The sequence below is a fragment of the Mobula birostris genome, chromosome X (genome assembly GCF_030028105.1).
Source record: "Mobula birostris isolate sMobBir1 chromosome X, sMobBir1.hap1, whole genome shotgun sequence".
Taxonomy (NCBI): domain Eukaryota; kingdom Metazoa; phylum Chordata; class Chondrichthyes; order Myliobatiformes; family Myliobatidae; genus Mobula; species Mobula birostris.
In genome coordinates, this window is record NC_092402.1 from 54,130,949 (window position 1) to 54,154,657 (window position 23,709).

General features: G+C 46.5%; 1 protein-coding gene across 1 annotated transcript in view; it reads right to left on the bottom strand.

Moving 5' to 3' along the window:
- The window catches only part of LOC140191790 (nck-associated protein 1-like), a 107,695-nt gene that overhangs the window by 66,241 nt on the left and 17,745 nt on the right, over nt 1-23,709 (bottom strand). The window contains exons 3-10 of the mRNA XM_072249550.1: nt 21,321-21,413; nt 17,161-17,217; nt 9,542-9,684; nt 8,324-8,414; nt 7,766-7,903; nt 6,517-6,565; nt 3,092-3,248; nt 979-1,035 (exon numbers count right to left, since the gene is read on the bottom strand). Coding sequence (XP_072105651.1) covers nt 979-1,035; nt 3,092-3,248; nt 6,517-6,565; nt 7,766-7,903; nt 8,324-8,414; nt 9,542-9,684; nt 17,161-17,217; nt 21,321-21,413 — 785 coding nt within the window. The remainder of the gene's footprint in view (nt 1-978; nt 1,036-3,091; nt 3,249-6,516; nt 6,566-7,765; nt 7,904-8,323; nt 8,415-9,541; nt 9,685-17,160; nt 17,218-21,320; nt 21,414-23,709) is intronic.

The window sequence follows — 23,709 nt, forward strand, 5'->3', positions numbered from 1 at the left end:
ACCTCTGACATCCCCCCTATACATTCCTCCAATCACCTTAAAATTATGCCCCCTCATGTTAGCCATTTCTGCCCTGGGATAAAGTCTCAGTCTATGCCTCTTGTCATCCCATACATCTCTGTCAAGTCACCTCTCATCCTCCTTCACTTCAGAGAGAAAAGCCCGAGCTTGCTCAACCTATCCATTTAAGACATGTTCTCTAGTCCAGACAGCATCCTGATAAATCTCCGCCTTCACCCTCTCTGAAGCTTCCACATCCTTCATGTAATGAGGCGACCAGAGCCGAACACAACATTGCAAATGTGGCCTTGAAGTAAAGTATTTGACACTTTATTCTGCATCCTGTTATTGTTTTACCTTGTTCTACCTCAATACACTGTGGAATGATCCGATCTGTGTGAACAATGTGAAAAATAAGCTGTTCACTGTATCTCGGTACATGTGACAATAATAAACCAATTCCAATTCCAAATAAAGACAACTAAAATGGTCGATTTCAAACTGTGATTAATAACTGCCTCTCCAAGTGACCGTTCCTTCCCATTTCAGTTTCTGAAACGGAGGAAACAAAGCCCTCAAGTTGGGTTGAGAATGAGTCAGAGACAGTGGGACAGGGTCAGTAGGGGTAGGAGGGGGTCAGTGGCAAAGAACTGCTCCCCTGTTAACAAGCCACAGCGGATCCGGCCATAAGCTCCAACCCATGAACCGATCTCACCCCCCTGAGGGTAGCTTCCCTGTCCCACCACCCTTGTTCACCTCACCCTCACCCACCCCTGACTGACCCCTCCCACCACCCAACAGTTCCCGACCCCACACTGATCCTCCTACGCCCCCACATAACCCCCCACTCTTTCTTTCCTTCAGTCCCCATACCTTTATGTCCTGACATCCCTCCTCCCCTGTTTCTCTCCCTCAGCCTCCTTCCCTTCCTGTTCCTGAGCCCCTCTCGCTGTTTGTGTCCGTACGCAGGTCCATTACCCGTTCGAGGTGGCGTGCTCCCGGCACTCTTTCACATCGCTGATCCGCTTACTGTACCTGCAAGGGCAGAGATGGCAGTCAGTGCTGTGACTGAGGACAGTCATTCCCTTCCAGCTGTGGATCGCGGATCCGGGGAAACACGGATGGGACATAAGTTGCAAAATGGTCTGAAAGTGACGGAGTGAAGGCAGCATGTTGGAAGCCGGAGGTGTTCCTCCCTGCCTGCTCTATCCTCAGCAGCACACACCTGATACATGAACGGCCAACTCGGGCGGTCTTTCATTGATTCTGTTATGGTTATTATTCTACAGATTTATTGAGAATGCCTACAGGAAAATTAATCTCAGGTGACATATTTGTACTTCGATTATAAATTTACTTTGAACTTTGGTGAGGTTGGTGTGCGTGTGCACAGCAAGAACTTTGGAAGAAGTTGCTACCGGGACTTGAGGACCTGAGTTATAGGGAAAGGTTGAGTAGGTTGGGACTTCATTCCCTGGAGCATAGGCGAATGAGAGGAGGTTTGACAGAGGTATACAAAATTATGAGGGTATGGATAGGGTAAGCAGGCTTTTTCCACTGAGGTTAGGTGAGACTAGAACTACAGGTGATAGGTTAAAGGTGAAAGGTGAAATGTTTAAGGGGGATTTGAGGGGTAACTTTTTCACTCAGAGGGTGGTGAGAGTGTGGAACGAGTTGTTAGCGAAGTGGTGGGTGCAGTTTTGATATCAACATTTAAGTAAAGTTTGGTTAAGTCTGTAGATGGGAAGGGTATGGTGGGCTATGGTTTGATGGGACTAGACAGGAAAATAGGTTGGCATGGACTAAATGGGATGAAGGGCCTGTTTCTGTGTTGTAGTGCTCTATGATTCAATGACTCTAAGAGGGACTGCACAGCTGCCTCTCCCTCCTGCACTTATCCCCACCGACAGCTCCCTGGCTTTCTGCCCTAAACTGGAAGGGTCTGGGACCGGCGGGATGCCATTCCCAGAGAAAGGAACCCAGGCACAGCTTGGGCTGGTGGTACTGAAACCATTGAATTACCACCTGACTGGAAGCATCTGGTAGGCCCTGAGCCTGTGCCCAGGGGGCTCACCACCCACCGTCCATTGTGAGGGAGGCAGAGATCTCTGTGGGAAGGAAAAATAGGAAGGGACCGTCTTCCTTGAAGGAGAGATAGGAGGGGACGTATTCCTTGGAGGTGGGATGTGTTGGGTGGGGGTGGAGTACACGGAGGGGTGGAACACTAAGGAACAACAGAAAACCAATGAATCTTAGTTCCCTCCAGCATTGTGCAATCAGTCAAAGTATGTTTATGTCACCATATAGTTCCTTAAGATTCATTTTCTTGCAGGCATTTACAGAAAAATAAAGAATACAACAGAATTTATGAAAAAGACCTAAGATCTGAGATCAAAAAGGCTCATAATGTGGACAAAAAGCTCTTGTACCTCCTGCTGGATGGTAGCCGCGAGAAGAGGGCAAGGATTTGCTTTCAGGGAACAGTGGAAGGACTGGAAGTGCTATATTTATGCTCTATTCTTGGTTGGTGCGGCTGTAACGAAACCCAATTTCCCTCGGGATCAATAAAGTATATCTATCTATCTATGAAATGATTTAGTTCAATCTCTAACCAGGCTCTTCTACCTACCAGCCATTCCCTGGCAACGAGGAGTTGGGAAGCAACACTATACGGTCTGTACAGCATGTAACACTTCAATACATTGTTCACAAGTCATATGTAAGCCTTCTTGGCAAAAGAATATCAATACAAAAACGCTTCAGCTGTGGTTAACAACAGAAGTTAAAGACACCGTTAGATCAAAAAGGCTCATAATGTCGACAAAAGGAGCGAACTGAAGACTGGGGAATTACTAGGATTCAGCAAAGGAGAGGCAAGGCCTTGCTGAGGCCAGGCGAGAGTGAGTGACGGAGAAATAGAGGAGATGAGTGAAATGAATCAAACCTCACACTGTGCCGTTGGCCATTTGCAGGCAGCAACAGAGGTGGAGTACAGCTCCATCTACAGGGAAGGTTCACTGTGGAATAAAGCTTTCACATTCCCAGTGAAGGCTCAGTCCAGGTAACATGACAGTGGAGTTAAATACGTTACCCTTTCATGCTGCTGAACAGCTCCTCAGTCACCTTGTGATGGAATAGAACTTCGTCTCTGAAAAGCTCAATGCACAGACTGCACTGCAGCGCCTCTTTCCACAGTGACTGGCATGCTTGCTCTGAGTTTAAACTGCTGTGGCAGAGCAGGAAGCCAACTAAATCAGAGAAAAACAAGAATTTATTAGAGGTGCGAAAGGTGTATAATGTGGCACAAGTAAGGGTGCATTTTATTCAAGCTCACTGCATGGCGTGTTCTGTTTGCACACCTGCCCATAGTCCCTCCACAGTGCCGGTCCACAAGAACAAAGATAACACGGCACCCAATCCTGTCAGGATAGAATCTCCCCACAGAGAAACACGTGAACACCTGATCATCATTTCACGGGTCTAACACACATACACACTCACACAGACACACACAAACACGCAGATACACACACACACACACACACACACACACACACACACACACACACACACACACACTTCCCCTCTGCCATCCGATTCCTAAATAGACTTTGAAGCTTTGGACACGACCTCACTTTTTTTAATATACAGTATTTCTGTTTTTGCACATTTTTAATAATCTATTCAATATGTGTAATTGATTTACTTGTTATTTATTATGCTTTATTTTTATTATTTTTTTCTCTCTCTCTGCTAGATTATGTATTGCATTGAACTGCTGCTGCTAAGCTAACAAATTTCACGTCACGTGCTAGTGAATAATAAGCCTGATTCTGATTCTAACCATTTTGGGGCATCATGGAACACAGAATGGAAACAGGACCTTTACCCCAACATGTCTGTGCTGATTAATTAAACTAGTAATTAAACACCTAACTAAACTGATCCCTTCTGCCTGAACAACGTCCATAGCCCTCCATTCCCTGCACACCCATGTGTCTGTCTAACAGTCTCTTAAACACCTCTATTGCATTTGTCTCCACCATCAGCCCTGGCAACACATTCTGGGAACCCATCACTCTCTGTGCAGAAAAACTTTCCCCTTCTCACCTGAAGTAAATGTCCTGTGGTACTAGACATTTCAACCCTGGGGAAGAGATACAAGCTGTCTACCCTGCCTATTCCTCTCACAGCCTTATCAACCTGTCTCAGGTCTCCTCTATCAGTTTCCGCCACTCCAGAGGAAACAACCCAAGTTTGTCCAGCCTCTCATTATAGCTCATGCCCTCTAATCCAGGCAGCATCCTGGTGAACCTCTTCTGCACCCTCTCCAAAGCCCCCACATTCTCGAAAAACTTAACAGTGCCATTTAGAAATTGGGATCCTTTGGTCTCCATTCAAATTTCTTGCATCTCCCAGTGCTCAGCTACACAGCAGCCTGGAAAGACACAGTGTTCCCCTGCAGCTCCTGCAGAACGTAGTTTCCCTCGACGTGGCTGCCCCTGTGATTACTCGAGCAGGGAACCATGCTCCCAAGTTCACTGCCAGTAGAATAAACATGAGTGACTTGGCTGTGGCTGTAGGGTCCGTGATCAGTCTGGAGATGATCTGAAGCAAAAAGCAAACCTTGGAGGAGGTCAGGTCACTGAGCAGCAGCTGGGGAGGCAGAGGGACAGTCGATATTTCTGGTCGAGACTCTGGGTCAGGGTTCAGAGTAGAAGGGAGAGAGCTGGTGTAAAGAGGTGCGAGGGAGGGATGAGGCAGGGGCTGACAGGTCGTAGGTAGATCAGACGAGGGGGGCATGTGGGGAGGGAGGGTGGAGATGGAGGCTGGTGTCAGCAGTGGGTGAACTGAGTGGGCTGTTCACCACTTGGATCTTCAGACTGCACCCACCTCCTGTCACAGGTCTGAACTACACCAGAGACAGCTTTCCACAGATCCTCATGTCATCCGGTCAAATTTGTCAATGGGAAACGACGCAAACGTGAAAATGTCACCCTGGCAGGGATCCATCATGGTCCGCACCAACTCCAAGACGAAATGAAATGCCTCTAAACTGCTTCGTGCCACATGTACTTAACTGGACACTGCAGAGCGACAGATTCTGAGGACTTTCAAACATTGCCTAACAATGTCTGGATAATTCTTTATAATATAAACACGAATGCTGGTAACACTCAGCAGGTCAGTCAGTACCAGTGAAGAGAGAAATAGAATTCATCGTTCATGGCAAAGACACTTTTGTTGTTTGGTTCAACAGAAACAAGCCTTTTGGCGCATCTAGTCTACGCCAAACTATTACTCTGCTTCGTCCCATTGACCCGCTCCTGGACCGCAGACCTCCTTACCCCTCCCATCCATGTATCTATCCAAATTTCTCTGAAGTGTTGAAATCAAACCCACATTCACTACTTCCCATTGGCAGCTCGTTCCACACTCTCACCACACTCTGAGTGCAGAAGTTCCCCCTCTGGTTCCCCCTTAAATATTTCACCTTTCACTCTTAACCTATGACCTCTAGTTTTAGTCTCACCCAACCTCAGTGGAAGAAGCCTACTTTTATTTACCCTGTCTATACCCCTCATAATTTTGCATACCTCAATCAAATCTCCCCTCATTCTCCTACGCCCCAAGGATTAAAGTGTTTTCAGTATTTTCTGTTTGATTTTAGGTTTCCAGCATTGGCAGTATTTGGACTCTCATCTCCTCCAGATTTTTTTTTTACTTCGTTTATCCGTTATTTGGCAGTTCTTTGCAAGGTAACACACACAGAATGCCGGAGGAACTCAGCAGGTCAGGCAGCATCTATGGAAATGAATAAACAGTCGACGTTTCAGGCCAAGACCCTTCATCAGCACTGGAAAGGAAGGAGAGGAGAGGCCAGAATAAGAAGGTTCGGGGAGGCGGAGGAGTACGAGCTAGAATATGATAGGTGAAGCCAGGTGGGTTGGGGAGGTGGGGGGGAGGAGTTGAGTTGAGAATCTGGGAGGTGATGGGTGGAAAAGGTAAAGGGCTAAAGAAGGAGGAATCTGATAGGAGAGGAGAGTGGATCATGGGAGAAAGGGAAGGGGGGGGCCACCAGAGGGAGCTGATAGGTAGGTGAAGAGCAGGGAAGGGGTAAGAGGGGAGCCGGAATGGGGACTGGAAAAAGGGAGAAGGAGGCGGGGTGTTTGAAATTACTGGAAATTAAGGAAATTGATGTTTGTAGCATCAGATTGCAGGCTACATAGATGGAATATGAGGTGTTGCCCCTCCAACCTGAGAGTGGCCTCATTATGGCAGAAGAGCAGGCCATGTTGGAATGGGAATGGGGAATGTATTTCACCTGTATACCGTATGTATGTGCAAATCCAGATTAAAAATTAATTTCCACTTCCTGCACTACTCGATCAGAGCAATATCAGTTTTGTTTGCATTTACTACCATGTCTCTTCTATCTTATGTATGGTCCATATTGTGTACAGCTCTAAAACCCAGGGTTCCAGTGAGCTGTACTGATGCTGTTGTGGTACTCACTGATAATCCATTTCTCCATTGTTTCCAGGGACAAATATTCACACGGCATCTGAAGTAAAAGACAAGAGTTCAGGGGTTACTTTCATTCCCCATGTTCTCAACCAACGCATCAGCGTTACTAACATTGGAATGGGAACCCAAAGATATTTTCATTCATTAGTTAGCAGTGCAGCAAAGGTAACGACCCACAGTTTGGGTTGCATCAGCACGCAGAATGGTGTGCTGCAGGACCCAGGTGAGTGGGCATGTGGGACCCAGATTTCAATGCACAGCAAGGCACATTGACGTCGCTCCGACCCTGAATCACACACAATGTTGTGGGAGTTGCAGCAAGGAAAGAGTTAAAATGATGTGCTAACAGAACAGAGAGCAAACACCTTGTACGGCCTTCCTCTGTGTGGAAGTTCATTAAGGCAAGAGTCAAGATGATAAGCTGACCGAGACGGCGTGCACACATAGTGCAGTCACCCAGGCTGAACACGGCAAACGAAGGATTCTAGGGCAACGCTTACTATTGGACAGTTATTTGACTAATTCCCAAGTGTTATTGGTCTTTAACATAGGTTTAATTAGTTATTAACACCTTTCCACCACTGTCTGTAAGGAGTTTGTATGTTCTCCTCGTGACCATGTGGGTTTCCTCTGGGTGCTCTGGTTTCCTCCCACAGTCCAAAGGCATCGGTTGGTAGGTTAATCAGTCATTGTAAGTTGTCCTGTGATTAGGCCCGGGTTAAATCACGAGCTGCTGGACAGCATGGTGCGAAGGGCCAGAAGGGCCTATTCTGTGTGATCTCACAATAAAAATAAATAATAAAATATGACTGATGCTTAAATATGCAAATGATGGGATTTTGAATTGTACAGAGTTTCTATTGGATCAATATCTGTGTCCAACTAATCAATTTCTGTGTAAAAATGGCATTTCTTTGTCCAGTGTGGGTGACAGGGGCTGGGCTGTACTCCTCGTGCACTGAGAACGAGTGTGAATTGTCAGAGTCATCGACTGATGTACCAGAACAAACAGCAACCCTGAGGAGCTGGAGTGTCTTGTCAGTTTCACTTCGCAAAGTCATTCAAGCACAGAGTATGAATAGATTTAAAAACTAATTAGATAGGTTTCTGGAGAAAGGGGAGCGAGAAGGGTGAGAGGCAGGTAGAGAAATACAAAACACCCACTGGCCTTATCAAATGATCAGTTCTATGAGTGACAGAAAGCTATGTTGGAAACCGAGGGACCGGTTATGCTTACGGTGTTGGAGGCAGCAGGAATCAGCATAGCGTTCGAGGTGCTGATCAAACTGAGCAGCTGAGCACTCCGCCAATGGTCAGCCGTGAGGTTCCTCCTTGGGAAGAGGGTTTGCAACGAGAGGAGGGCATCAGTGAGGAGCTACAACGAGAAAAGAAGCCATTAAACAACCGGTGACACCAAACAGATGAATGCCACCCAGAAGGAATTGTGCATTTGTTCAGCGCACAATACTGAGTACCATTATCAGAAAAACATAGGAAAAAACCTCCTTTTCTCCAGCTGAGGGGAAGGGACCATACCTATGGCTCTTAACTTGATAAAGCTGCTACTTTCAGATTCTACACTGGGTGCACTCAGGGAACCAAGGCCCACCTCTACAGAGGTAGGCAGCTTGGATGGAGAACAAGAGCAGAGAAACGCAAGATTCGGTAAAATGGGGCATCGGCCTAAGATTTGATCTTAAACACGAGCTCAACCAAAAGCACTGGAACCAAGGCACAAAACATTTCCTCACTGGAAAAATGTGGGCCCCACCTCTGATTTTGTGTGAAGACTCACCTTCCAATGGGATTCAAATTCCTCTGTCAGTTTCTTCAGTGGGTGGTCATAATCCAGGAACATCTGCCCAAGCCTGGAATAATTGGAATCACTAATTTGGAAAAAAAAGGGAAAATTGAGCAAACAAGGGAAAGCTTGCAGATGCTGGAAATCCAAAGCAACACATACAAAATGCTGGAGGAACTCAGCAGGCCGAGCAGCATCTATGGAATGAAGTAAATAATCGAAGTTTCGGGCACAGTTTCAAGGTGCTTGGAAGCAGGTACAGAGGGGATGTCAGGGTAAGTTTTTTACGCAGAGAGTGGTGAGTGCGTGGAATGGGCTGCTGGTGACGGTGGTGGAGGCAGATACGATAGGGTCTTTTAACAGACTCCTGGACAGGTACATGGAGCTCAGAAAAATAGAGGGCTATTGGTAACCCTAGGTAATTTCACGGGTAAGTACATGTTCGGCACAGCTTTGTGGGCCGAAGGGCCTGTACTGTGCTGTAGGTTTTCTGTGTTTCTATGTTGCTATGTTTTAGGCCGAGATCCTTCATCAGGACCATGATGAAGAGAAAATTGAGCATTTCTGTTTTGAAACAGCTCTCATTTGGGATGTTTTCAGTGACAATGCAGGGTAGTGGGGAAGGAAAAAGAATGGGGGAGGGGAGAGACTGGAGTAAGGGAGAATGTGGGGAGGGGAAGGAGTGGGGCAGGGGAGAGGCTGAGAGAGAATATGGGGAAGAAGAGAGTGAGTGAGGGGAGAGAATAGAAGAGGGGGAATGTGGGGTGGGTGAGAAAGAAGGAGGGAAGAGTGGGTGAGGGGGTTGAATGGTTGAAGGGGAGTGTGGGCGAAGGAGAGTGTGAGTGAGGGAGAGTATTGAGGAGGGAGAGTGTGTCAGAGGTGACAGAGAGAGGGAGAGGAGTGAGGAAGTACAGCGAGGGAGGCGGGGAGAGTGTGTGGAGGGAGAGTGTGAGTGAGGATGAGTGGGCAGGGAGGGGAGGGAGGTGGAGGGAGTAAGTGGGTGAGAGTGGATGAAGGGAGAGTGGGAGAGGGAAAATATGGAGCACTGGAGAATGTGTCAGAGGTGAGAGAGTGGGGAGAAAGTGAGAGGGAGTGGAGAGTGTGGGTTAGGGACAGTGTGGAGGGGAAGATGGCTATATATTCATTAACAATGGTGAGGGCCTTCTAATTCTTTGTTTCAGTAATCACGTAAGCAATGGGAAGCTGCTTTACCTGGTGCCATTGGACATCTCATAGGCACAGTTGTACAAGCCAAGCAGGATCTTGCGATCTTCAACACGAGCCAACAGAATGACGATGGAGGTGTACGTAGTTATCAGATCAAGGTAACCCTTGGTAAGGTCGTAGTTTACATTCTGCAAGCGAAGTAATCATTGAAAAAGTTCACCTCTAGAAATTTTTCCTCATCTCTGGTCTAAATGGACACCTCTCTATTTTGAGGCTGTGCCCTCTGGTCCTAGACTCCCCCAGAATTAGGAAACATCCTCTCCACATCCACTGTATCGAGGCCTTTCAATATTCAATAGTTTTCAATGAGATCCCCTCTCATTCTTCTAAACTCCAGCGAGTACAGGCCCAGAGTCATCAAATGCTCCTCACACATTAACCCTTTCATTTCTGGGATCATTCTCATCAACCTCCTCTGGACCCTCTCCAATGCTAGCACATTTTTTCTTAGATATGAGGCCCAAACTGCTCACAATAGGACCGTCTCAAAGATCAAAGTGAACACTTTTGTGTGGAGTCATGGGAGATGGATGAGGTCCTCAATGTATATTTCTCCTCTGTTTTAATGATGGAGAAAGACACGAAGACTTTGGACTTTGAGATAGCTAATGGGGAAATCTTGGAAATAGTCCACATTACAGCAGAGGAGGCACCGGAAGTCTTAAAACATATGGAGGTAGACAAATCTCCAGGGCCTAATCATGTTTATTCAGAAATACCATGGGAAGCTCGAGAAGAAGTTATGGGAGCCCTGGCTGAGATATTTTCCTCATCATTTGCCATAGTGAGGTGCTGGAAGCTGGGAAGATGGCTAATATTGTATCCTTATTTAAGATGGGCTGCAAAGAAAAGCCTGAGAACTATAGGTCAGTAAGGCGCTTGGTAAATTATTGGAGGGGATTCTGAGAAGTAAAATATGCATACATCTGGAAAGTCAGGAGCTGATTAGAATGGTCAGCATGGCTTTGTGCATGGGAAATCACGTCACACAAATTTCATTCAGTTTTTTGAGGAACTAACCAAGAAGGTTGAGGAGAGTAGAGTGGTAGATGTGGTCGATGTGGTCCTGTGAGGCCGTTGATAAGATCCCATATGGTAGGCTGCTATGTAAAGTTAGATCGCATGGGATCCAGGAAGATTGGATACACAAATGGCTTGATGATTGAACAGAGAGAGTGACGGTGGAAGGTATTACATTTGGTAAAGGCTAATTACAACGGTATTAGGCAGGAGCTGGGGGGAGTAGACTGGAAGCAGCTGTTACTGGGTAGGTCCATGTCTGACACGAAGGAGTCATTTAAAGACTAGATGGTCAGAATTCTGGACCAACATGTTCCTGTGATGGAGAAAGACTAGGGACAAAGGATCATGAAAGATATTGTAAGCTTAAACAAATAAAATAAATGGAAATGTGTCCATGGGTCTGTGGTGCAGAAGGGAAAGAGAGAAGAAGGGCGCAGAGTGGGACGGCTTTGGCTCAAACTGGCTTCGGCGAGGACAGGCAGAGGCCAGGGTAGGTTCTGGTAAGTTTTTTGTTCAGATTGTTTAGAGTAGAGAGAATGCCAGGCAGGATGTTGGAATGCTCCTCTTGCAGGATGTGGGAAGTCAGGGAGCCCTCTGGTGTCCCTGACAACGACACCTGCAAGAAGTGCATCCAGCTGCAGCTCCTGACAAACCGCGCTAGGGAACTGGAGCAGGAGCTGGATGATCTGCGGATCATTCGGGAGAATGAGGAGATTATAGATCGTAGCTACAGGGAGGTAGTTACGCCAAAGGAGCAGAGGACAGGAAATTGGGTCACTGTCAGGCGAGGGAAGAGGAAAGGGCAGGCAGAGCAGGATTCCCCTGTGGCCATTCCCCTCAACAACAAGTATACCGCATTGGATACTGTTGGGGGGGATGACTTACCTGGGACAAGCTGCAGTAGCCGGATCACTGGCACTGAGTCTGGCTCTGCAGTGCAGAAGGGAGGGTGGAAAAAGAGGAGAGCAGTAGTGATAGGGGACTCGATAGTTAGAGGTACAGATAGGAGGTTCTGTGGTCATGACAGAGACTCCCGGATGGTTTGTTGCCTCCTGGGTGCCAGGGTCAGGGATGTCTCTCATCGCGTGCACAGCATTCTGAAGTGGGAGGGTGACCAGCCAGATGTCGTGGTGCACATCGGTACCAATGACATAGGAAGAAAGAGTGAGGAGGTCCTGAAGGGTGAGTAAGTTAAGAAGCAGGACCTGGAGGGTGGTAATCTCAGGATTGCTACCTGTGCTAGGTGCCAGTGAGGGTAGGAATAGGATGCTCTGGAGGAGGAACAAGTGGCTGAGGAACTGGTGTAGGGGGCAGGGTTTCAGATTTCAGGATCATCGGGACCTCTTCTGCGGCAGGTGGGACCTGTACAAGAGAGACGGGTTACACTTGAACTACAGGGGGACCAATATCCTTGCAGGGAGGTTTGTTAGTGCTATTGGGGGTGGGGTTTAAACTAGATTTGCAGGGGGATGGGAACCAGAGTGCCAGAGCAGAGAGTGGAACGGGGGTGAAAGTAAATGATGTTAAAAATTCATGCAAAGTCACAAATAGAAGGGTTGTGTGTGGTGGTAATAATCTTCTGAGGTGTGTCTATTTCAATGCAAGGAGTATTGTGGGGAAGTCTGACGAGCTGAGGGTGTGGATTGACACAGGGAATTATGACATTATAGCCATTAGTGAAACTTGGCTACAGGAGGGGCAGGACTGGCAGCTTAATGTTCCAGGGTTCCGATGTTTCAGACGTGATAGAGGCAGAGGAATGAAGGGTGGGAGGGTGGCATTGCTTGTCAGGGAAAATGTTACAGCAGTGCTCAGGCAGGACAGATTAGAGGGCTTGTCTACTGAGTCCTTGTGGGTGGAGCTGAGAAACAGGAAAGGTATGGCCACATTAATGGGGTTGTATTATAGACCACCCAATAGTCAGCGAGAATTGGAGGAGCAAATCTGCAGAGAGATAGCAGACAACTGCAGGAAACATAAAGTTGTGATAGTAGGGGATTTTAATTTTCCACATATTGATTGGGATTCCCATACTGTTAAAGGTCTAGACGGGTTAGAGTTTGTAAAATGTGTTCAGGAAAGTTTTCTAAATCAATATATAGAGGTACCAACTAGAAAGGACGCAATATTAGGTCTCCTATTAGGAAACGAGTTAGGACAGGTGGTGGAAGTGTATGTAGGGAAACACTTTGTTTCCGGTGATCATGACACCATTAGTTTCAACTTGATCATGGACAAAGATAGATCTGGTCCTAGGGTTGAGGTTCTTAACTAGAAAAAGGCCAAATTTGAAGAAATGAGAAAGGATCTAAAAAACGTGGCTTGGGACAGGTTGTTCTCTGGCAAGGATGTGATTGGTAAGTGGGAGGCCTTCAAAGGAGAAATTTTGAGAGTGCAGAGTTTGTATGTTCCTGTCAGGATTAAAGGCAAAGTGAATAAGAATAAGGAACCTTGGTTCTGAAGGGATATTGGAACTCTGATAAAGAAGAAGAGAGTTGTATGACATGTATAGGAAACGGAGAAAATGAGGTGCTTGAGGAGTATAAAAAGTGCAAAAAAATACTTAAGAAAGAAATCAGGAGGGCTAAAAGAAGACATGAGGTTGCTTTGGCAGTCAAGGTGAAGGATAGTCCAAAGAGCTTCTACAGGTATATTAAGGGCAAAAGGATAGTAAGGGATAAAATTTGTCCTCTTGAAGATCAGAGTGGTTGGCTATGTGCGGAACCAAAAGAAATGGAGGAGATCTTAAATGGGTTTTTTGCGTCTGTATTTACTAAGGAAGCTGGCATGGAGTTTATGGAAATAAGGCAAGCAAGTAGTGAGGTCATGGAACCTGTACAGATTGAGGAGGAGGAGGTGCTTGCTATCTTGAGGCAAATCAGAGTAGATAAATCCCCAGAACATGATGGGGTATTCCCTCGGACCTTGAAGGAGACTAGTGTTGAAATTGCAGGGGCCCTGGCAGATATATTTAAAATGTCAGTATCTATGGGTGAGGTGCCGGAGGATTGGAGTGTGGCTCATGTTGTTCCGTTGTTTAAACAAGGCTCTAAAAGTAATCTGGGAAATTATAGGCCGGTAAGTTTGACATCGGTAGTAGGTAAATTATTGGAAGGAGTACTAAGAGATAGGATCTACAAGTATTTGGATAGACAGGGACTTATTAGGGAGAGTCAACATGGCTTTGTGCGTGGTAGATCATGTTTAACCAATCTATTAGAGTTTTTCGAGGAGGTTACCAGGAAAGTGGATGAAGGGAAGGCGGTCAATGTTGTCCACATGGACTTCAGTAAGGCCTTTGACAAGGTCCCGCATGGGAGGTTAGTTAGGAAAATTCAATCGCTAGGTATACATGGAGAGGTGGTAAATTGGATCAGACATTGGCTCAATGGAAGAAGCCAGAGAGTGGTAGTGGAGGATTGCTTCTCAGAGTGGAGGCCAGTGACTAGTGGTGTGCCACAGGGATCAGTGCTGGGTCCATTGTGATTTATCATCTATATCAAAGATCTGAATGATAATGTGGTAAATTGGATCAGCAAATTTGCTAATGATACAAAGATTGGAGGTGCAGTGGACAGTGAGGAAGGTTTTCAAAGCTTGCAGAGGGATTTGGACCAGCTGGAAAAATGGGCTGAAAAATGGCAGGTGGAGTTTAATACAGACAAGTCTGAGGTATTGCACTTTGGAAGGACAAACCAAGGTAGAACATACAAGGTAAATGGTAGGGCACTGAGGAGTGCAGTAGAACAGAGGGGTCTGGGAATACAGATACAAAATTCCCTAAAAGTGGCGTCACAGATAGATAGGGTCGTAAAGAGAGCTTTTGGTACATTGACCTTTATTAATCAAAGTATTGAGTATAAGAGCTGGAATGTTATGGTGAGGTTGTATAAGGCATTGGTGAGGCCGAATTTGGAGTAACATGTTCAGTTTTGGTCACCAAATTACAGGAAGGATATTAATAAGGTTGAAAGAGTGCAGAGAAGGTTTACAAGGATATTGACGGGACTTGAGAAACTCAGTTACAGAGAAAGGTTGAATAGGTTAGGACTTTATTCCCTGGAGCGTAGAAGAATGAGGGGAGATTTGATAGAGGTATATAAAATTATGATGGGTATAGATAGAGTGAGTGCAAGCAGGCTTTTTCCACTGAGGCAAGGGGAGAAAAAAACCACAGGACACGGGTTAAGGGTGAGGGGGGAAAAATTTAAAGGGAACATGGGGGGGGGGAGTTTCTTCACACAGAGACTGGTGGGAGTGTGGAATGAGCTGCCAGATGAAGTGGTAAATGCGGGCTCACTTTTAACAGTTAAGAAAAACTTGGACAGGTACATGGATGAGAGGTGTATGGAGGGATGTGGTCCAAGTGCAGGTCAGTGGGACTAGGCAGAAAAATGGCTCGGCACAGCCAAGAAGGGCCAAACGGCCTGTTTCTGTGCTGTAATGTTCTATGGTTCTATGGTTCTATGGGAGCGGTAGTGATAGGGGACTCAATCGTGAGGTGAACAGACAGGAGATTCTGTGGACGTGAACACGACACCCGAATGGCATGTTGCCTCCCAGGTGCCAGGGTCAAGGATGTCTCAGATCACATCCACAACATTTTGGAGAGGGAGGGGGAGCAGCCAGATGTCTTGGTACATATTGGTACCACTGGCATAGGAAGGAAAAGCAATGAGGTCCTGATAAGAGAATTTAGAGAGCTAGGCAGAGATAGCTATCCACGGCCTGAGTTCATCCAATGTACCTGTTAGGCTTCTTGCTTTGAAATTAATCTCTATTCTGCCTTTCCATTACCTCAGGATCCCACTGCCTGCCAATACAGTTTAAACCCATGTTATGAAGTACCACTGGCAAATCTGCCTGCCAGGAGACTGGTCCACCTCCAGTTCAGGTGTAACCTGTCCCTGTTGTCACCCTTGCCCCAGAAGAGATCTCAATGATCCAGATATCTGAATCCCTGTTCCCCTTCACCAATCCTTCAGCCACCATATCCTCCTGCTCTTCCCTTCAATAGTACATGGCACAGGTAGCAATCCAGAGTTTATTACACCTGAGGTCCTGCTTTTTAACCTCTCTCCTCACTCGCTGTATTCACTCTGCAGGATCTCATCGATTTTTCTACGTGTGTCATTTGTGTCACCGTACAAAATGACTCCTGTTTGTTCATCCTCCCTTTTGAGGATGTTCTGCAGCTGCTCAGATACGTCCTTAACCTCTGCTCCAGGGAGACAACACACCATTCTGGGTTCCGGTTTGTGACCACAGAACCTTTTGTCCAAACCCCTGCCTGTCGAGGCCCATATCATTACTGTCCTGCCTGTCCTCACCCTTCCCCGCTGAGCCTCAGAGCCAATCACAGGGCCACGGTCTTGGCTATTGCTGTTTTCTCCTGAAAGGACATCCCCCCAACAGGATCCAAAACGGATATACTTGTTTTTTTTTAGGGGAATGGCCACAGGAGAACCCTGCACTCTCTGCCTATTCCCCTTGCTCATCCAGGTGGTCGCCCAACTATCTGCAGCCTGAACATTAGGAATGACCGTTTCACGAAAGCTCTCTTCTATGCTCCTCTCCGCATCCAAAGCAGAATCAGAAGCAGGTTTATTAACACTATGTCACGAAATTTGTTATTTTGAGGCAGCAGTACAGTGTAATCATAAAATATACTGTATATTACACAAATAAACATACAAGTAAGTAGAGCAAAAACAGTGAGGTAGTGTTGATGGTTCATGGGCCGTTCAGGAATCTGATGGTGGAGGGGAAGAAGCTGTTCCTGTGAAGTTGAGTGTGGGCCTTTGGGCTCCTCTATCTCCTCTCTGATGGTAGTAAGAAAGCAGTGCAAAAAAAAAGAGCAAAAATGGTGATGTACTGTTCATGGATTGATGGGCCATTCCAAGCACGTCCAACTCCAACTCGAGTTTCTTGACCCAGCTGTTCGGGAGCTGCAGGTGGGTGCACTTCCCACAGGGGTGGACCTCAGGGGTACCACAAATCTCACTGATCTTCTACATCCTGTGCGAGTTCCCCTGACTACCATGCTTCCTACTTCAAAGGTGTTTAAAAACATGAAGAGGTCAAACCATGTGTTGCACGCCCTCTTTCATTAGCTTCCATCTCTCCTTGTCATCTTCTGTTCCCTCACTTCCCAACATTTAAGCAACAGCTTCTCCCACTGAATACAATAGATGCTTGGTGAGAATGTACGCAGCCTGCACTGAGAATACCTCCTCTACTAGGCCCCCCCAACCAACATTTGGTTCCACTTTACCCCCATCAGGTCTCTTCTCATCCACTGAAGTTGGCCCATGTCCCTCCTTGAGGTTTGATCCAGGTTTCCCCCTCCCTTCTCTCCCACTATCCGTGTAAATCTCCCCGGCCCGGACCGGGTCGCAGACATCAAGTTGCAAACAGGGACAAATCATGCCAAGCAAGGTCTAGGAAATGGTTAAGCCCAGCATCAGGTAACGATGGCCCTAGCAGTGATCCTTGAGGAACCCCATATCCCACCTCCCAGCAGTGTGAACAACTGTCTGTCGTCTACTTTGCATATCTCCTGTCCTGAATAAGGTACTTACAATGTCCAGGAACATTTGGCAGGCATCCATTGTAGTCAGTAATTCATAGGTATTGTCCTGTAAAACACAAACAGAAGGACCTTCAACAGAAGTCAGAAGGCAGGAGCGATACTGGAAGTCAGATGAACAGCCAAAACTTGTCCTTAATGATAAAAAGAATTTGCTGCAAATACCAACATTTCCCAGACCCGCTGAAGACACCTGATATCAAAGATTAATCATGACATTTAGCTTCTATATCCAGCAGTCACCAATCACCCCACAAGCCTCCACATCCAAAACATTATATGTTTCTCACCTCCGCATGCCACCTTGGCTGAACAGAAGAGCACTTTCAGTAATAGACTAAGACAACTGTGTAGAGGTCTACACAGAGCGCTGTATGAGGTCATTCCTACCTGCAGCCATTAGGCTCTATAATGAGTCAACCTATAGCCAGGGAAATCATGTTTGACTGTTTGTGGCAACTTGTTTTTATTCTTTCTACTTTTCTTCTAATATTTATATCTGTGCATTTGTAATGCTACTCTGACGCTGTAATTTCCTTTGGGATCAATAAAGTATCAATCCATCATTCTCCATTTCCGTCTCCAATGGGATCCTATCACCTGGCTCATCTTTTCCTCCACCCCCCTCTCTGCTTTCCACAGGGATCACTCTCGATGTGACTCACTGGCCCATTGATCCCTCCCCACAGATCTCCCTCAAGGTACCTATCTCTGCAACGGTGATAAGTGCTGCATCTCAATCTGTCAGTCTGCCCAGGGTCATGTATCTGAAGCCCCCAGTGCGGTCTCCTCGACGTTAGTGAGGCCCGATGGATATTGGGGCACCACTTTGTTGAGCAAAAAAAGGCAGGATCTCCTACTGGCTATCCATTTCACTTCCCATACCAACGTGTCTGTCCACGGTCTCCTCTATTGCCACAATGAGGCCAAACTCAGTCTGGAGGATCAACACCTCATATTCCATCTGATAGCATGGACACTGTTTTAGAGGTAACCATTCCTCCCAGTGTTCATAATCACCACCCCCCACACACTAGTTTTGTTTCTCCCATATTCTGTTGACCCTCTCACCCCATTTCTTCTCCTCCCCTCCCTTTATGACCTATTCATCACCTCTCTCTGGTTCTCCACCTCCTTCCCTTCATTCCACTGTCCTCTCCAATCAAATTCCTTCTTTAGCCCTTTACCTCGTCCACCTGTCACCTCCCAGTTTCTCACTTCACTCACCTATATTCCCACTCCCTTGGTCTAACCTGCCACCTGCCAGTTTGGACCCCTTCCCCCAACCCCCACTACCTTATTCTGGCCTTTTCTCTTCCAGTCCTGATGAAGGGTCTCAGCCTGAAGTTTCAGCTGTTTATTCCCATCCACAAATGTTGCCTGACCTGCTGAGATCCCCCAGCGTTTTGTGTGTGCTGCTCAAGACTTCCAGCATCTCCAGAACCTCTTGTTTTCACCTTCCAGCCTACCTGCAATGCCTCTTTCAGGGAACAATATACCTGTTCTCCAAGGTCCCTCTGATCTACAACATCCCCCTGGACCCTACCATTCACTGTGAACATCCTACCCCAACTTACCCTCACTGAACTAAATGCATTTCCCTTTCCTCAGTCCACTTACTCAGCAGATCAAGATCCAGCTGTAATTCTTATTAACCATCTTCACTGAGAGTGACTACTTGGTCCTACTCTTTGAAGGGGCAAATTTCAGACATCTTCCAAAGCTAGACATCTCCAAGCTCCTGTCACTCTGGACTCTTGCACCTCAGTATTTATGGTAGCCATGTTTTCAGCTGCTCTAGAATTTCTTCCACAGACTCCCCAACATGACCCTCTTTCTCTCTCTCATTCCTTCCTTGTTGATGTTCCTTCAAGTTGCTGCAGTGGACAGTGTCAGGATATAATGTGTGCTGATTATCAGTTATTACATTATTTCTTCAGCTGAGTTACATTACTAACTTGAAAGTGTACACATCACTGACCAGCTTGTACAGCACACTACAGGCCCTTCGGCCCACAATATTGTGCTGACCATGTAACCTACTCTAGAAGCAGCCTAGAATTTCCCTACCACATAGCCCTCTATTTTTCTAAGCTCCATGTACCTATCTAAGAGTCTCTTAAAGACCATATTGTATCCGCCTCCACCACCTTTGCCTGCAGTGCATTCCACACAACCCATTACTCTCTGTGTGAAAGACTTACCCCTGACATCCCCTCTGTACCTACTTCCGAGCACCCTAAAACTGTGTCCTCTCATGTGTTAGCCATTTCAGCCCTGGGAAAAAGCTCTGACTATCCACACGATCAATGCCTCTCATCATTTTATAGACCTCTATCAGGTCACCTCTCATCCTCCATCACTCCAAGGAGAAAAGGCCAAGTTCACGCTCTACATCTGTATTTTTTTTATTAAACACAAGTGTGATCCAGCAAAGATAAGAATACATTGAGGAAAGTTTTTAACTCCTCCCCCCCCCACCCCCGTAGACCATTGGGGCCGACCCTATGTGGCAGTGCTGATCCAGGCACCATTGCTCCCGCCTGCCCTGCTGGCACATCGAATCCGTCCCCTCCTCCAGTGAGGACAGACACATGGTGCTCAGTCAGTAACTCACATGTCCCCTAGTCAGCCACACCCTTCCTACATCTGCTCAGAATAAACTTCTGAGTTCACTGTTGCGTTACTTAAACTTGATCTTCACTGTTCATTTCCTTTCTCGGTTCAGCTCGACACTTCCTGTTTTCTGCTTCATTATTGACTGCAATATTAACCTTGTGTTTCAAGTTTCATAGAACGTAGAACTTAGAATATTACATGCCCCCTATGTTTTCTTCCAATCACCTCAAAATTACACCCTCTCATATCGGCCATTTTTGCCCTTCGTGGTCTGGATAGCCACAGCCAGTGGCCCTTGCTGTAACTGTGACGCGTGCCCAAGATGCAGCAGCTGCTATTCCAAAACAAGGAGGGGACGCAGGCCACGAAATAGTCTTCAGGAGAGGGCTCCACTGGTGGGACAGATCCCGGCTGAGTGATGGGGGACAGGGTGATGGAGGAGGGGGTTCAGAAAAGGGGAGGCAGGGGTGGTGCTGACTGCACTGTTGGGGGAATTGAAGAGGGAATTCCCTGATCACAGTCAGTGCCAATGATGAAGCCCCGGTGTAATGAGGTCCAACATTCCCGCTAATGATCCAAAAGGAATGATGTCATCCTGTGCACCCTGGTTGCAAGGGCGACTGTGCTGGGAGTGATGGGAAATGGACCAGCAACACTCATTGGCGTGTTTCATGCGGAGGCAAAATATTTCACCGCCCTGCAATTGACGATTGAAGCGGACGCTGAGAAGTCTACAGGGTGTCGGGAGGTGAGTCACTCACTACAGGGTCCCTGGCCTCTGACCGGTCTCGTTTGGCTTTGGGTCAATGTTAGAGTTAATGATACACTGCACACCAGGGGTAAGTAGCTCAACTCTTGTATTGGATGTGCTCAGGGGAATCGCTGAGGTCTCGGCTGTGGCACCCAAACCATATTTGTTAATATATCAATGCATGGTGCATGACCCCAGGCAATGAATTGGGTTGTTGGTGTGTGTCTCACTTAACACACTTTAACCCTTAAGGCTGATTTACACTTGTGCATATGGGCTATGCCGTAGCCTACGCCGTAGGCCTGATTTATACTTTTGTGTAGCCTATGCCGTAGCGAGCATGCATTGTTGTGTCTGCGTCGCTCAGCAATTCACCGCCAAAACGCTAGTTGGTGGTGGGGTTTCTATGCCACTGTGTTGAGTATCTTCGTGAGAGACATGGATGAGGAAATGCATTTCAAATATTTTTGAATGTCGGCAGGTAGATTTGACAATTTGGTTCATCGTCTCCAACTATTTATTTCGCATCAGTGTACAGACACGGCGGAGAAAATCCACCGAAAATGTGATGCTACCAAGCAGACCAATCACAGTTGTTGCGGTCTGCGTCGCTGCGACACGAGTTACATTTTTGTGGAGGTGCACGTCACCTTACAGCGTAGGGTACGTGGTACCTAGGGCGTACATTTGACGCACAAGTATAAATCAGCCTTTAACTTGGACAGTCCAACCTGTCTCTGGGTAAAATCAAAGTTGACAGTGTCATTCAGCTCCAGACTTACCCGAAGCTCCATGACATCCACAAATGACTGGTAGAAATTGGTCACATTCTTCAGAACTTCAGACTTTTCCTTCTGGATGCTGCTGAGCTGACTCTGGCAATGGAGAATTGAATAAACAAGTCACAGAGTTGTTGTGCAACATGACCTTCGGCCCATCACGTCCGTGCCAACCATTGTGCCCACCTACACTTGATCATAGACGACGGAGGAAGGTTGTCAAAGGATTCAGCAATATGGAGATCAGTTAGAAATGTGAGCAGAGTTCAAAGTTCAAAGTAAAACCTATTATCAGAGTACATACAAGTCACCACATTAGAACCCTGAGATTCTTTTTCTGCGGGCATACTTAGCAAATTTATAGAACAGAAACTAAACTGTAAACATCAGGAACTGTAAACTGTAAACAAACAGTGCAAATGCAGATGTAAATAAACAGCAATAAATAATGAGCATGAAATAACAAATCAACATCCATCAATATAACAGAGTCCTGAAAAGACTCCTTAAATGAGTGCAGCTATCCTGTTTCGTTCAAGAGCCTGATGGTTGAGGGGTAGTAACTATTCTTGAAACTAGTGGTGTGAGTCCTGAGGCTCTTGTACCTTCGACCTGATGGCAGCAGCGAGAGAAGAGCAAGGTCTGGGTGGTGAGGATCTTTGATAATGGATGTTGCTTTCCTACAGCAACATTTCATATTGCTGTAGAAAAGCTGAGAAATGGCAGACAGAATTTAATCTGTATAAGTGTGAGGTGTTGCACTTAGGGAGGTCAAGTATAAGAGTAAAATATTCTCTAAACAGCATAGATCTTGCGATGCAAGGTCATATCTCACTGTAATGGCAACGTAAGTATATCGGGTGGATAGCAGGGGTGGTCAGGCCATACGGAGTATTGTGTGTGGTTCTGATCACCCCAGTACAGGAAGGGTGTGGAAGCTTTGGAGAGGACACAGAAGAGATTCACCAGGAGAGAACATAGGACAGCACAGGAACAGACCACCAGATCTGTGCCAAACACAAAGTCAATTTAAACATATCCCATCTGCCTCCACATAGAACATAGAGCATACTGCATAGTACAGGCCCTTTGGCCTGAACTGTTGCGCTAACTCTTTAACCTACACCAAGATCAATCTAACCCATCCATCCTATACAGCCCTCCACTTTTCCATCATCAATCTGCTTACCTAAGAGTTTCTTAATTGCCCCTATTGTATCTGCCTCTGGCAGCGCGTTCCATACACCCACCATTCTCTGTGTAAAGAGCATACCTCTGATACCCCCTATACTTTACTCCAATCACCTTAAAATGATCCACCCTGGGAAAGCGTCTCTGGCTATCCAATCAATCTATGCTTCTTATTATCTTATCATCTCTTATCTCCTCTATCAAGTCACCTCTAATCCTCCTTTGCCCCGAAGAGAAAAGCTCACTCAACCCATCCTCATAAGACAGGGAGGCAGATAAGATCGTGATGTTTAAAAGGCACTTAGACAGACACATAACCAAGCAGGGATACAGACTGTGTGCAGGGTGATAGGGTTAGTTCATTGTGGGCCAAAGGGCCTGTTTCTGTACCCTGCTGTTCTGTGCCAAATTCCACTTACCAGCACTGTGTCCGCAACCTTCTCTGTCTTGGCGATTCAAATGTGGTTCAGATACTTGTTAAACATTGTGAGAGTCCCTGCCTCCACCACCCCCTCAGGCAGTGTGTTCCTGCTTGCAAACTGCCCAGGGAAGAGAAATCTTCCTCAGATCCCTAGTGGTGTGCCACAGGGATCAGTGCTGGGTCCATTGTCATTTGTCATCTATATCAATGATCTGGATGATAATGTGGTAAATTGGATCAGCAAATTTGCTGATGATACAAAGATTGGAGGTGTAGTGGACAGTGAGGAGGGTTTTCAGAGCCTGCAGAGGGACTTGGACCAGCTGGAAAAATGGGCTGAAAAATGGCAGGTGGAGTTTAGTACTGACAAGTGTGAAGTATTGCACGTTGGAAGGACAAACCAAGGTAGAACATACAGGGTTAATGGTAAGGCACTGAGGAGTGCAGTGGAACAGAGGGATCTGGGAATACAGATACAAAATTCCCTAAAAGTGGCGTCACAGGTAGATAGGGTCATAAAGAGAGCTTTTGGTACATTGGCCTTTATTAATCAAAGTAGTGAGTATAAGAGCTGGAATGTTATGATGAGGTTGTATAAGGCATTGGTGAGGCCGAATCTGGAGTATTGTGTTCAGTTTTGGTCACCAAATTACAGGAAGGATATAAATAAGTTTGAAAGAGTGCAGAGAAGGTTTACAAGGATGTTGCCGGGACTTGAGAAACTCAGTTACAGAGAAAGGTTGAATAGGGGACTTTATTCCCTGGATCGTAGAAGAATGA